The 16,207-nt window shown below is 39.1% G+C and overlaps 1 protein-coding gene across 1 annotated transcript; it reads left to right on the plus strand.

The window, feature by feature from the left end:
* The first annotated feature begins 5,101 nt into the window (after positions 1-5,101).
* On the plus strand, positions 5,102-16,203 carry LOC136429929 (vesicular glutamate transporter 1-like). The gene is made up of 11 exons (XM_066420109.1): positions 5,102-5,620; positions 5,877-5,992; positions 6,242-6,353; positions 7,536-7,623; positions 7,895-7,981; positions 8,251-8,372; positions 8,754-8,891; positions 13,581-13,707; positions 14,293-14,403; positions 15,033-15,160; positions 15,611-16,203. The coding sequence occupies exons 1-11, from the start codon at positions 5,453-5,455 to the stop codon at positions 15,809-15,811; spliced, it is 1,398 nt and encodes a 465-aa protein (XP_066276206.1). The 5' UTR covers positions 5,102-5,452; the 3' UTR covers positions 15,812-16,203.
* The last annotated feature ends 4 nt before the right edge of the window (positions 16,204-16,207 follow it).

Raw genomic sequence — 16,207 nt, forward strand, 5'->3', positions numbered from 1 at the left:
TACCTGCAATAGTATACAACTAGAATTATAAAACTATCCTTACTACTTCTATATTTTGCCGTACATGTATTCTAAGGAAACTCAATTTATGTGAGAGTCAAAAAATCTGCTGCCATCTTTTTCTGCTTTGTTGCTACATTGTTGGTCTGCAGGTAACTTTCTGCTATCATATAGAATGGGGAGGGGGTATAAGTCGGGGAGGGGCACAAGAAGATACCTGACTGCGACTTGCAATTACATGGATGGGTGATTATAAGTGAAAGGAATTTTACGTGAAGTAGTTGTCTACTCGAGTCGAATACAGTCTTTGTCTTGGGGGGGCATGGCATGTATCGGTCAACCCTGGTCCCAGCATGTGAATCGAGTTTTCATCTGTTTGTTAATCAGTGCCCTGACTGATATACATTTCTTTAAAAGGCGGATTTATCTGTACATGTAGATGCGTGTTACCAACGAAGATGCGGTCAGTTAACTTAAGAAGTATAACTTCATACAGGTATCCTTCAACTGAAAGTTAAACTTTAGTAACAATTGGACTGTACTGCCGTAGGTTGTGGACTGCAATGTAGTTAGCTTAGGCAGCAATTATGTTAATTCTGGTAATCAATCCTGTATCTAATGAAAGGTTGTCATGATTGTTGCAAGATGCCTGAAAATGTGCATTTTGTATGCATGCTATCATGTTTTTTGAAACAGTTAAAATTGCCTTGCACGCACAATAATTTGAATACAGTCGGACGATTCGGATGTTACATTTCAGTCTGTTTGTTAATCAGTGCTCTGACTGATATACATTTCTTGACAAGGCGGATTAACTGGGACCAGAGTTGCTCGATACATGCCACGCTCTTCTGCATATAGGTTACATCCGAATCGTCCGACTTAATTTAGATTATTGTGCGTGCACGGCAATTTTGACGGTTTCAAAAGCATGACAGGATTCTTACAAAATGCACATCTTGCAACAATCATGACAACCTTTCATTAGATACTGGATTGATTACCAGAATTAACATAATTGCTGCCTAAGCTAACTACATTGCAGTCCACAACCTACGGCAGTACAGTCCAGATGTTAATAAAGTTTAACTTTCAGTTGAAGGAGACCTGTATGAAGTTATACTTCTTAACTGACCGGAACCTCGTTGGTAACACGCATCTACATGTACAGTTAATCCGCCTTTTAAAGAAATGTATATCAGTCAGGGCACTGATAAACAAACAGATGGAAACTCGATTCACGCACCCCCCCCCCCCACCCCCAGCACAAAGACTGTATTCGACTCAAGTAAACAACTTCTTCACGTAAAATTCCTTTCACTTATAATCACCCATCCATGTAATTGCAGGTCGCAGTCAGGTATCTTATTGTGCCCCTCCCTCCCCGACTTATACCCCCTCCCCATTATATATGATAGCAGAAAGTTACCTGCAGACCAACAATGTAGCAACAAAGCAGAAAAAGAGGGCAGCAAATTTTTTGACCCTCACATAAATTGAGTTTCTTTTGAATTCATGCATCGCAAAATATAGAAGTTATAAGGATAGTTTTATAATTCTAGTTGTATACCATTGCAGGTAATTATCTGCTGCCATCATCATCAGGCTCAAATCCTTTGCTCTTGAAGAGGCCCCCAAGGTGTCTCCTTGCCATACCGGACTTGGGTTAAACACTGCGTATTGCTACGTTGTATTTCAGACATGCCCCAAAGTACGTCGTAGTTGGGGGAGACTGACTGCAATGTACCTTTTGTGTCACCACGACGTAGTGCAGTTAGACCGTATTTCAAACAAATACGGCGTATTTGAGTGTACAGTACGCCGTGCTTGTCTACCAGGTTGTAGTGTCGGCGAACTACGACGTAGTTTGCTGACATACGTCGTGTTCAGCTGAAATACGACGTATTTGAGTTTTGACCGGAATAGAAAACCATAGATGTAGTTCTCCCCAAAGTGCAACTCAACTACGACGTGCTTTTTGGCGGAGTACGACATGTCTGAAATATGACGTGGCAAATTACAAGGGGACACCTGGGGGGACCTCCTTAAGAGGAAGGGATTTAAGTCTGATGATGATGACGATGATGATGGCAGTAGGTAGATAGCTAGCTGCAGACCAACATGTAGTAAGGATGTTCAGTCAATGTATGGATTGAATCTTCTTCCAGAATAATGTTAGTTGTTAATACAACATACATGTATAATGCCCCGGAGCCAACGGGCCCTAAGTGCAGTTGTCTTGCTGACTGGAAGGACCGCGTTCTTTCCCCTCCGTTATTACCCCTAATCAAAGACCAGGACCTCTGCTGAAACATCCTGAGGTCCGCCCGGGTCAACAACTGCTATTCCTCTCCAAAAAGCCGGAATAGAGGCAGGTTCTGAGATTTTTTGTTGTTCTTTCAGAATGGAAAGGTTTCATGCGGAAGATTTGTTGTCTATTCTCGATTCCGTACGTAGCTAAAAAGATAGGTTGAATGATTTGCCAAAGGTTGGATAGATTTGTCATTTGTAACCAAAGCCGTACTTCAATTAATTATGGCTCTCCGCATGCTCTGATGAAATATACCCCATTTTTTTGACAATTTCTACATTTTCAGTCCTTGTGTGTTACGCCGAATGGTGGTTATACCTCGTGACGTGACCAATCTAATTTCAGATCCTGCTTCAAATGTTTCACAAAGTTTTATTCTAGCCACGTTGTTCTCTCAAGAACCAGGACATTTTATGAGTAGAGGGGCGACCCCCACAATAGGCCAGATATGTACACGTGTACATGTCAAGGGACTAGGTAGGTAGGTAGGTAGGTAGGTACACGTGTACGCCAAGGATCTTGAAAGAAACTACTAAAACGATGTTATGTTTTAGTCACTATCTATAAAAGTTGCTCTTGACCAATCAATTCCCATGTTTTAAAGCGAAAGATGGCTATCGTGGTGGTACATTTTCTCTGACAATAGGAAAATTTAGGTTGTATTCATCCATATGGGTCATAATAGTAGCTCCTGCTATCATTAGCTCCCGCTACCATATATGGTGAACCACATATGGTTTGCCTCTGGCATTGACGGCCAGTTTGTAATGGATAGCTGGAGTGATAAATCAAGTCGTATTAACGCAGGTATCAGGGTGACCAGAATACTGCATAATATAGAAATGTTCACGGTGGTTTTATGTTTCCGGTTTTCGCGGTGACCTTTCACCGCAAACTTAATATTTCCCATAATTTTGACAATTTCTAGCATGTTTCAGTCAGGATGTGTTATGCCAAATTGCGTTTATACCGCTTGACCAATTTAGATTCAGATCCTGCTTCAATAGCATAAAAGTTTGTTTTTTTCTCTACCTACGTTGTTCCCTCTAGAAGTAGGGTATTTTATAAGGCAAATGACGGCCCTTCGCAGTTGGCCATATATTTACGTTTTTCAAAGAACAAAGGATCTTGAAAGAAACTACAGAAAAAAATCTAATTGTTGGATACTTTCTATACAGGTTGCTCTTCACCAGTCAGTTTCCACAAATCCTTTGCTCTTAAGAAGTTCCCCAGATGTACCATTGGGAGGCTTGCTGAAATACGTCGTGGTTGGCTAAAATACAACGTCTTTTAGTTGTGACCGGAAAAGAAAACCATAGACGTATTTGGGTTTTCAGCATGTCGTGCTTGTCTACTACGACGTAGTTTGAAGTACGGACCATCAGATGGACCATCGATAATGGAGCTTCACTGTATAGCGGACCTACCCTGTATAGCGGAGTACCTCGGCTGATTTCTACTATTTTCCCACCGATAGGACGGAGCCTGGTAGAGGCTAGTATTTTGTTGAAATACGTTGTGGTTGGCTGAAATAAGACGTATTTAAGGTTTGATCGGAATAAAAAAACCATAGACGTGCCCGGAATGTTCCAGCATCAGTTATATATATATAGGGAGCTGGCTGTTATCAATGTTTCTCTATATGTTGAAGACTATGTTATTGTCACCTCCACACCTCATACATTACTAACTTTGACGCCTTAGTTCAGTCGATAGATCTTTGAGTCCTGCATAATGCATTGGGAAGCTTCCGAAGTTAGCGTAGAGCGTAGAAAGGCGTCCTGAATTTATCGTAATACGTTGTCGGCAAATGAAGACCTAATTTGAATGATTGATGAGAAAATACTATAACGCCATATTGGTAAATGACGAGAATATGATACTTGCATCAGTCGATAATTTTGATATTGGTCGGCGATCATATGAGGTCGTGGAACTCTAGTTTGTAATATAGATAATTAATACACAAGCGAAACACTGTCGTTTATTGAAGTTCAACTTTATTTTTTTGGGTCAACATTCTTATCTAAACGTTTTATGGATGGATCGGTGATCGATGTTCCCGGTCTTTCCCTGTCTTCCGCTAGGTTGATTTGGAACACTCGCGACGGAAAGTTGGAACATTACCGAACTCAAGATAGCCTGGAAACCATACCATCGGCGGCTCCTTGATATCTCTACGGAGCTGTGAGTGACCCCCGCCCGCCCAGAGAGCTTAGCCCGCTTGGGATGTTTATTCGTTTACTGCCTTGGATTAAATTACGTCGCCGCGAAACTACGATGGCTGCGAAACTCTATATGGCAGCTAAGAAGACAATCTGACAGAAACGGGTCATTATAGCAGACTGGGCCCGGAAAAACACACCTAAGCCGACCCGTAGAGACTGGTGACCAGGCTGAACTCAAGACTGCGTGCTCTGATAAAATTGTCACAAAATGAAGACAAAATTTTCAGGACCATTTTCCGTGCATTTCTTGTGACGATACAGGCAACATAGGGGCGACACGGGCCCTGCCGGCAGTAAACAAAAGGCACGCAGACGTCGACAGCTCTGGTCGGGTGCGCAAGGGCTAACAATCTCCCGCTGCGCGGTCTAAAAATATACTGAAGCCTCGTGTGCATGTGGGGCGGGGATTACCGCAAAGCAATAAACATTTCGAATTTTTGCAAAGGCCGCTTTAGGTTCGAAAATATTGCAAATAAAGACCGCTTTCAAATTATTATCTTCGCCGAGTACTTGTACTCGGAGAAGATTATGTTTTCGGTCGAAAAATCTGTTGGGTTGGTCTGTATGTATGTCAGGAGCATAACTCAAGAAAGCTTCAATGAATCTTTATAATTTTTGGTCTTCATGTCGCTATGTATAAAAGCTTCGCAATGAAATAACTATTCTTGGTAATTCCAGAATTTGGGACCATATATATTTAGCTAGTTGATTGTCATCGGATTCAATTAAACTTTGTTCTCTACTGTTTGGGACTAAGTAAAATTACCTCATGATAATATAGCATACTGCTAACAGTACCATTGGTATCATGTTGTATATATATTTAGATATCATTTGACCCTACAAACAATCTTTAAGAACATCTAAAACCTTAATAAGAAAGTGATCTTTTTTTTTACAGAGCACAAGCAGCATGACAGAAGTCAATTCGATGGAAACCATAACTACGTCCAGCAAATTGCTGTGTGTTCTACTCTTCACCGGAATTCTATTTCAGTACGCAGGAAGATCCAGCATATCAGTTGTGCTGGTGGAGCTACAGAAGCCGCCCGGTAACAATACACTCACCAATGTCTCTAAGGTAAGTTGTGAGTAGCCCATTGTGTGGTAAGGATCAAGCTCAAGATTGATTTTTGCCTCGTCGCCATCACAAGTCGATTTGTATCGAGCGGCAAAGACGATCAACATGATTTCATTTAACAATCATCATTTTGTAAAGATGAACGTAAACGATCATTGTTTATTACCACCATTTGGAAACTGCAACTTTATCAGAAAAATTCTATTTAGCTTCTGTAACAAAGAATGCTCGCTTGTGTTTTTATTTTTTACAATAGTCCCAGGTTCAGTACAGCCAGTTTCAAGTTGGTGTTATACTGAGTTCAGTCTACATTGGTCTGCTGCCCTCAAGTTTAATTGGGGGTTACCTGGCCTACCGATATTCAGCTATTAGGTGTGTTCTTTTTTTTAACTTCTTACTGCTGACAAAATACAAAAGATTTGATTTGCGTACATTTGGCGCTTTAAAAATGGTTACGGTTAATTGCAAATAAGAAAAAGAAAAACGAAAGTCCCATACTATGATATTTTTAGTCTCGTATTACAATTTCTTTGATATAGATACATTTTAATCAAGACGAAAACTTTCATCTTATACTTTTGAATGTTTTATGAATAACTCGAACTAATGCTAAAATTTCAGGTTTTTTTTGGCCTCGATCGGCATCAGCTCCATTGTCCATGGTGGTGGTGCTGTTATGTTCGATTACTTTGAGACTGCAGTAACCCAACGTATTTTGGCAGGCATGGCAGAGGTAAGAACTGTATTTATCTCCATGAAAAATGGAGATATTGTTTTGGGTGTGTCTGTGTGTGTGTTTGTTTGTTTGTCTGTTTGTGTTTCCGCACTACTGTAGTCAGCATAACTCAGGAACCTCTTGATGGATTATGATGATATTTGGTATGTGGGCAGGTGTTGTGAAGCCGAAGTTCAAGGTCGATTTTGGGCCCCCTGGTATGTGACCTTGGTACTGCAGCGGAACTTCAATTTTTGTATCTTTTGACCTGGACGTGCTGTGGTCTTGATTTTTGGGTGGCAGATAGCTTGTGATGTAACAAAGAAGTGGTGTAGATTTGGGCCCCCTAGCAGCTTCCTCTGGAACTGCAGGGGCGTTTTTGTGAAAATCTTCTAAGGAGAATAACTGAACAAAGGAACAACCGATTTCAATGATATTTAGTATGTAGGTAGCTTAGATAGAGATATACACAATGAAGTGCAAATTATGCTAATTGGGACTTAATTTGCATAGCTAATGAGGAAAACCTATATTTGCAGTGTTTTCCATTATCAGACTCAAATACATGTAACGTATGTAGTTTATGGAAAGTGGAGCATCAACAGATACCGATTATGCAAATCAATTCCTAATTTGCATAATTAATGCAAAACACCATATCTCATCTAATTGGAAAATTATAGGATTGTCAATATGATACTTAGTATGCAGGTAGCTTAGACAGAGATATACACAATGAAGTGCAAATTATGCTAATTGTGACTTAATTTGCATAGCTGACGAGGAAAATCTATACTTGCAGTTTTTTCCATTATCAGACTCAAATACATGTAACATATGTAGTTTATGGGAAGTGGAGCATCAACAGATACCAATTATGCAAATAAATTCCTTATTTGCATAATTAATGCAAAACACCATAATTCATCTAATTGAAAAATTATAGACCTGTCAATATTGCAACGTATGTAAGTTAGATAAAGGTGTTTATGACCAAGCATATCTTATGCAAATGTGTAAGTTATTTGCATGAATAGAATTGTTCATGGAGATATGAGGTCGTGGAACTCTTGTTGTGACATTAAGTCATAGGAGTGGGAAGTGATATTGCCTCACCAACATCAATTTCATGTATCAAAGTTTCAGATGTAAAAAAATATATTCTAAAGCTTTGTTATATGTGGTCTTTTCTTAAAACAGGGACTAAGCGAACCCGCTGCTTACGGTGTTCTAAACCAATTCTTGTCACCAGAGCAAAGCGCAAGAGTTTCACCATTCATCTTTGCAGGTAAGAAGGTTATATAAAGGAGTTCATCAAAAGCATTTGAATCATCAAGTATACCAATGCAATATCAATGTAAAGTTTGTGCGTGTAACATGGATTAAATCCATTTGCATAATATTTTCGTAGTCATCTTCCATGAACATATAAAGGTAAAAGCATTTACAGGGTGCGATCATCTTTATAATAACTAAGGACTGCTGCATCTGAAGTATGATGCTCCGGACTCTGATTAGGTTATGTCATTTCATTTCATTTTATTTTTGTCTTTGTTCAGCGGTCTACCTCGGTCAGTTCCTTGGAATATTCGCGACTGGTTTCATGACGCAAAGACTAGGCTGGCAGGCACCATTTTACATATTTGGTAAGTCAACCACGAAAAACCTGAACGAGATTTTTGCAATGTAAGCTAAATCTACATGGACGTAATGCATTGATGAAATGTAATTCATTTTGATGTACACTACACGCTGCATTTCACTTAATGAATATGTAAAGTAGTTATCATGATAGAAAAATTAGCAAAATCGTCGACGTCCTGTATGATAAAGTTTTAAAGTATTTAGCTTCAGGTCATATATAATTTGTATATATATATTGTTAATATTTATTCATTGTTGGTTATTAATGCAGGCGGCCTGGGCATAATGACATGGGCGGCAGTGTCTGTTGGATTTGCAGTAGCAGACATGGCTAAAAAGCGAGATGCAAAGCGAGATGCCTTGGATACGAACACGGGCGATATCAAGAAACTGGTAGGAAATATGACGATTGTAGAATGGCATCTATTGAAGAATATCACGGTTGCCTTTGAATCATGGCAAAAAATCTGATTTCTAAAACAAGTTTATACATCAATGCTAGTGAAAGCTGACTGATAAGTAATGTTACTGTGATGAAGACATTATGCAAAGAGATTATTCTGTATTACCACAAGGATTTAATCTCCGAGCTCGTTTGAGATCGACGATTTGATTGCTATATTTTTCTTCCCTTTTGACGTTTTAAAAAAAAATCAGAGACAGCTTTTAGAAAGCAGGTAATGTCAAAAGAACGTAACAATCTCCCAACCTAATCTTTCATTTAGAGAGGAGGAAAGATGAATTGTGATTAACCGACTCTGTATTTTCCTGTAGAAAAGCATTCCGGTTTTTCGCATCTTCGCTTCTACCGCTGTTTGGGCTTCCATTCTGCTACAACTAGCGGCTTACTTTTGGGACCCAAACATCCTACCACTCTACTTTAATCAAAGCTTTGGGACAAAGATCGAACTGGTAAGTCCAATGTTAACGACTGTGCTATTCTGCTAATGTTGAGGTGACACGATTGTAGATGGCACATTGTTGTATATGTCCGAAAGTAAGACATTAAATTGTTTGAATCAAGATTACTTTGCGACAGTTCGCACACCTTAACCCTCATCCGACCGACACATTTTGCGACGAATCTGGCCGTATGGGGTCCAAACGGACCCCATTTTGCTTTGCCCCCTAAATATATTTCTGGTGGATCTTATTGTAGTTATTGTGCATATCCTGTTTCAATAATCAATGGAGAATATTTTGACAATTTTAGGTGTAGATGAGTAATGCTCATTATCATAATTTATGCAGAAAATGAAGGAAACCCGCATTTTCTTTTAACCCTATCTAGACTGGGGGGACTAAAAGTGCCCGCGCCAACTTTGGCATCGTATAACTGCCAAACGACGTATGTTAGGACTACTAAACTTGGTGACTTTTCCTAAAATTTAGTTGGTAACAATTCAATTGATAATAGTTCAAGTTTATCATTTTTCCTGTTGCCATGGCAACGGGTTTCTGACAGGCATTTTATATAAAAAGTCACTATTTTTTTAAGAACAATGATATTTCTCAGGTTTTCTTGCTCAACCACACTAGTTTTCCAACAAGTATAACATCATATGTAATTAGGTGTAACTTTCATGATTTATTATTCATGATTTATGCTTATTCGACGTAATGAAGTAATCGCTCAAAATCCAAGATGGCGGACAAGATGAGTATTTTAGGTATAAACAGGCTTTTTGCATTCAAATTCGTCACTACCTGGTATTTTCTTAACCAGTAACATTCACATTAATGTTTCCAGTCTCTTTCTTTTGTGATTTGGGGTCATGAATGGAAAAAAAAATTATTTTAAAATTTCAAAATGGCGGATCCCAGGGATCGCTAACAACACATGACTTCATTTTTTTTTTTTTTTTTTTTTATTAAACAACATAAACAACAGATACAGACAGGATGGCAACGAACTCAAGTTAACAAAACTTATATTACGTGCCATCATACAAAACAGGAATATCTTAAACAGTAATATACTTATCTACACAATAACAACAGAACAATGAAAGCGTTCAATACATGTGTTGCAATATGATTCGTTTCCTAAGCGCAAACCTCCCTTCCCCCCGACTAAATATAACTAATAGGATGGGATGTACCAATTTCCATGTGAGAACCGCTTCGTAAGTATGATATATTCTTGAGTTAAACTCATTATGTTACAGTTTGAACTGTGGGAGCAAAGAGATGATCCGTAGATTAACAGGTGTTTAATAGCATCGTCCGAGAGTGACTTGATGTCGAAAATGTGTCCTATAATTTTGGAAAGTTGGTCAAGTAAAAGTAAACGCTGGTTAATATGTAATGGGCAGTGAAGTAGGAAATGAGAGATTGATTCGCATTGACACCCGCAGTAACATGCCGGGCTATCAACTAGCCCACGACTGAAGAGACTGCCATTCAAGCCGTGGGTGCCAATGCGAAATCGTGCCAAGAGTGAACAAGCATATCGGGGACCATAACTGAAATGACTAGGTTTGGAAGGTCGTACACATTTAAATAGGTACATCCGAAACTTAGAGTAGCTGTAACTTCGTATTCCAACATCCAGTTTGTTCCAATGAGTTAATGAGTATGGAACAAAGGACTTAACAAAACGGTTTGTTGAGCCTGTCAGCGATCTTAGATTCATTTTGTTACGAAGATCATACAAACATGTTGATGAAATGACTGCAGGGAGTAAATCAGACAGATAGCTACGAGTAACACCATGAATAATTTTGTAAAACAGTAATAGTCGATGAATGTGCCTCCTATCCGATAATGTCTCCCAACCGAGTTCTTTACAAGTTAAGGAGTACGATGAACCTTTGACAGCACCTGCAACAATAAGGGAACAATGATACTGGATTCTTTCTAAAAGTTGAGATTCTTCGTATGTGCAGCTCTGCCAAACGACATCACCGTACTCTAAGCAGGGGCGAATAAACGATTTGTATAATATATCCAAAACATTACGAGGTAGTTTAAATTTCAATCCTTTAAATGTGGCCAAAGTTTTGGAAATTTTGTTCAACATGTAGTTGGTATGAGATTTCCAGGACATATCGGAGCTTAATGTAGCTCCGATATGTTTGTGGGAGGATACAGACTGGATAACACAATCGTTTAAGAGAAGAGGTGGGTGTACTAAATTTGCTCTTTTGGTTGAAAAGATCATTTCTACTGTTTTGGTTGGATTAAGTTCCATTAACCACTGAACAGCCCATGTGTGAATTTTTTCCAAATCAGCATTTAAACAGGAAGCGGAGTGAATCGGATTATCAACAACATGAAGAAGAGAGCTGTCATCAGCAAAAAGAAATGGCTGGGAGACAAGATTATCAACAATATCATTAATGTAAACAAGAAAGAATAAGGGACCTAATACAGACCCTTGTGGAACTCCAGCACTAACTAAACACCAGGAAGAACATGTACCGTCTATTACAACCCTTTGAGATCTGTCACTGAGATATGAATAAATCCAGTTTATAAGAGGCCCTTCGATCCCATTACAATGTAATTTGAAAATAAGGCCATTATGCCACACCTTATCGAACGCCCGAGAAAAATCAAGAAATACAGCTCGGACTTCTTTTACGGTATCCAGGGCCTTTAAAATAGTATGACAAAAATACGCTAATTGACAAACAGTAGAATCGCCTCTTATAAAACCGGATTGAAGCCTATACAAAAGATTATTTTGCATCAGGTGGTTGTAAAGGTGCTTATAGACTATTTTTTCTAGGACCTTCGACAGGGTTGGAAGTAGGGACACGGGACGATAGTTGCTCTTATCACTAGCATCGCCCTTTTTGAAAATAGGTACAACATTAGCATATTTCCAGATTTTAGGAAAATGACCATGACACAATGATAGATTAAATACGTAACTAATTTTGTCAGCTATAAACGGAACAACTATTTTTAGGAAACGGTTGTCTATGTTGTCATATCCGTGTGACTTATGAGTATCTAGTTCTTTGACATAAAGTTGAACTTCTTCTGGTGTGGTGGTAACATGAAGTAAACGACTACTTGTCAGGTAGTGAAATTCAGGCAGCGATGCATTAGATTCATCTATGGAGGATTGAGAGACAAAGTATTCATTAAAAAGTGAAGCCTTCGCCATCGAGTCAACAATAAACGTGCTGCCTTCGTTCAAAGGGGGAATAGAAGTAATTGTTTTAGGTTTGTAAAAGTGTTTTACTACATGCCACCACTTCTTGCCAGATAAAGAAGGATCCTTTAAAGAGTCAGACAGACGACAAAAATACTTGGACTTGCTGGATGAGATGGCATTCGAAAGCTTATTGCGGATTTTACGGTATGCTGCCCAACTAACCTGAGAGTTTGATAGCTTAGCCAACTTATGAAGTTTGTTACGGGATCGCATAAGCTTCCGGATTTCTTTTGTTATCCAGGGTTTATCTTTTGGTCTAATTAATATGCTTTTGCTGGGGATACAAACATTTTTTGCCTCAATAATAAGTTGACATAGTTTTGACGCAGCTTCGTCTACAGATGGAAGGAGAAAAATGTCATTCCATTCCGAGCAGGAACAAAATTCAGACAGTTTATCGTAATCAATGCGATAATAATCCCATACAGTCCGTGCATAAGGTTTGGGTACATACATCGAAAAGGCCATGGAACAAATGGTGGGACAATGGTGACATCGTGAAAGAGGCGCTTGGACTGACACCGAGTCGACATAGTTTGAGGCATCGGTGAGTATAAGATCAATAAGGGAAGCGTGACGCGAAAGGTCACAGGTGGGCTCATTAACAATTTGTGAAAGATTCAGGAGCTGAGTAATTTGGTATAGCTCGGAGCCAATGGGAGAAGTCGCGTCCAGGTGCCACCATTGATGGTGTTTTGCATTAAAGTCAATTGACGTCGTATGCCTTGGCATACCTTAAAATCAATGATACACTCTTTTTTGTATAATACCTTTCGATATTACGGGACTTTCCTATTAAGCCTATAAAATCACATCGATGACGTCATAATTACGTCATATTACGTCATAACGTCACTTAATTTACGGAAATTATCAAACTTTACGTGAACATCACTCCCTGCAAATTTGGTGAGGATATATTATACCGTTTGGATGTTATGAGGAATTTCTTTCAAATTACGTAATAAACAATGCGAAATCATCTGGGGTCCGTTTGGACCCCAGCGGACACCACGCACACTTTAGAGTATTAGAGTATATATAGCTTCCGCAAAAATCGGCCAATCCCGGTTAAAATTTCTCAGGAGTTGTAAGACATGTACATGAACAAACTCATAGAAGGTTTTTTTCTCCGACGAAAAATGTTGATATGGCACACATTAAAACACGCCTGGGGTCCAAACGGACCCCAGATGATTTCGCATTGGTCGGATGAGGGTTAAGGATTATGCCAATTATAGTATATTTTGAAAGTTATCTGTTTCTAAATCGCGCAACTGTAAAACACGCAAAGTTTGTCGTATTACATTAGATACTGGCAAAAAACGAAAATCACAATATCTGAAGTGAATGAGCGAATAACAATATTTCATGAATCTATATATACAACACGCATTTGCTTTATAATTAACCGTCGTCTTTGCATTATGTAGGTTGGAGTCCTAGCTGGGATTCCTATCCTGATATTTGGAGCTCTAGAGCCGCTGTTCGCTCTGGTGGAAAACATACTATGCAAGCATGTTTCAACGACTGTCGCGCGAAAATCTATGGCAGTCATCGGTATGATTTACATTGTACGTCTCTTGTATCACTTCAATAGACCAAAATTCCAGAGCTAACGGCTCCTATATCACGTATCGAGGTTTCGACTTTAAATAGATTCCTCAGGTTGTTAAATCACTTACTGTTATGATACAATGTGAGTCGAACCGTTGCTATCTCTTCTTGCATCAAGGTTCATGAAAGGATATAGAAGACTGCATGGATCAAAAATCTAGTTTAGTAATGAACCATGATGGGGGGGGGGCGGGGGTATAAGCTTAGTCACCTTTGGGGAAGTGTCATTTCCACTGCAGCGACACCTACCTGCAGTCGGAAGTAGACTCAGCCAATACTGTGACAGACCGCTGGCCGAAATGTCGGCGGGTGAAAGATCGTCGTGTAAAACGAACTTTGTCAGCCAAAACTGATATTGCTACTGTTCAGGCCAATTTATGTCTTCCGGTAGAAATACATCTGCGCCTGTATCACTCCAAACTGTGTCTGATATGCCTTGCTCAAATAGTTTATAAATCAAAAACTTAAAGCAAACTCTATCGAATAAGTTTGGAAATACCACAAGTCATCTCGCTGTTTAATTTGTAGGTTGTCTGTGCGTTTCTGGCTGCCTTTTCGTGGCGGCCTTTACCTCCAACTCTGTCGTGGCAGCCTGTTTCGTTGTCACAGCTTACGGGAGTTCTGCAGCTAGGGAAGTAGGTGGGTTCTTTGTGGACTGTTTCATGGTGCATCACTGCAAGGTAGAGAAATTACACGCGTGATGGTACTGAGTGGCTATTGTTATGTTATAGAGAGACAATCTAAAGTTCAGAAATAAGTATTTAACGCGATGTTTTATACCTTTTATTGTATTATTATGACACGCCATTAAATGTACAAGTTCTTCAGTTTTAAACACTCGTCCGATTCCCTACAAAAAAGAAGTTTTTTTTAAATTTTGATCTATTTTTTCATAAATTGTAAATGCTAATTTGATAATATATAGTGTAATCACACTTATTATATAGCGTAATCTTACTTATTATGTTTATAACTCAATTTATGTTGTAGTTCCTCTTCTTTTCTATTTGTTTCATTAGGATTTATGGTACAATTTCAATTTGTTCTTTCTTTAATTTTGCTTAGTTTTGATTATGTATGAATTTTGTGAAAGTTCCCATTGTCTATTTTAGTTTAGGTGAGGCTCATGAAAAGTCACATGGGCTTCTGCCCCCCCCCCCCGATGTTCAGTTTCTGCCTTTTTACTTTGCCATTGTACATATATGCGAATAAACAATAAACAATATACTGTCATCATAATCAGATGTAGCCTTGTTGTTCGTCTATAGTTGCTAATGCCAACATCTTTGACATTGCACCACGATACGCCAGCGTGATATCAGGGATCAGCCGAGGTATTTCTCGAGTGGTGGGTCTGACATTCCCACTGTTGGTGACAGCAATCACAAAGAACAAGGTATGCGTGGATATAAATCATTTATAATCATGTTTCAATAATTGAGATGCATTACGCTGTAGTTTGTTCCATCTGAAAAGTTTCCGTTTGAGCTAATTAAGAGCTTGTTCAATGACAGTATTTGTTAGCTGTCGAGGAAAAAATGCAATTGTAAGATCCACACCAAATGAGGTTCCTTTGGCTTTGTATTTCTATGAATTATTCCTCACAATTGTAATTGTGCATTGACATTGGTTGCGAGATACATTGCGTTCTATGGTCAATGCTTACGACCCTTCATTGAAAAATGTTCTTTTCCTTGATGTGCTTGCCTTACTTACTTTGATCTGAAGAGCTTTAACTTACTTACAACCATTTACAATGTTGGATACGGGAGTCACTTCATTGAACCTTGAACCTTGGACGAGGACTTCATTGAGTATGAACAAATATGTTTGAATTATTTTACAGACAAGTCAGGAGTGGTCCCGAGTTGTCCTTATTAATGCCTGTGCGCTTGCTGCCACCGCCCTGTTCTTTGGAGCTTTCGGGAGCGGGGAAGAGCAGCCCTGGGCCGTGGAGGTTCCGCAAGGTCAAAGCGGTGGAACTCAACCAGGCAGTAGGAAAGACCACAAATTTGATGATGAGAATCGACCACTAGTCAACAAATGATATCAAAATTGGAAAATATATCGTGTTGTAGCCTTGATTGTACTTATAGAAGTTACACTAGTGACTCGCTGTAGCTGTCGAAGTAAAACTATCTCGGTAGTTGTAAAATTGGCACCAATGTGGTAGCCATGAGTGTAGCTGCCAACTTGGTAAGTGGTACCAGTCTTAGTCTACCATAATAGAGGCACTTTGTGCACTTAAATACAGGAATAAAATACTCGTTGGCTGCGATACCATGTTTGTCGCATTAATTTGTGCTACAGCGTTTTTAGCGTCTGTTTTGAAAATGTAGCCATCTTGTTTTTTTACCCCTTTTTCGTCCTCTCGCATTCAATTTTAAGTCTGCAGAGGATGTCATAACTTGCTGTGGCCTCATATCTAGCATGGAGAAATCAA

The sequence above is a fragment of the Branchiostoma lanceolatum genome, chromosome 3, assembly GCF_035083965.1.
Source record: "Branchiostoma lanceolatum isolate klBraLanc5 chromosome 3, klBraLanc5.hap2, whole genome shotgun sequence".
Classification (NCBI taxonomy): domain Eukaryota; kingdom Metazoa; phylum Chordata; class Leptocardii; order Amphioxiformes; family Branchiostomatidae; genus Branchiostoma; species Branchiostoma lanceolatum.

Bases quoted from the DNA above. Each gene is read 5' to 3' on its own strand.
- LOC136429929 (XM_066420109.1), top strand. From the start codon at position 5,453: ATGACAGAAGTCAATTCGATGGAAACCATAACTACGTCCAGCAAATTG. The intron at 5,993-6,241 runs GTGTGTTCTTTT...CTAAAATTTCAG, and splicing joins TACCGATATTCAGCTATTAG to GTTTTTTTTGGCCTCGATCG. The intron at 6,354-7,535 runs GTAAGAACTGTA...TTCTTAAAACAG, and splicing joins TTTTGGCAGGCATGGCAGAG to GGACTAAGCGAACCCGCTGC.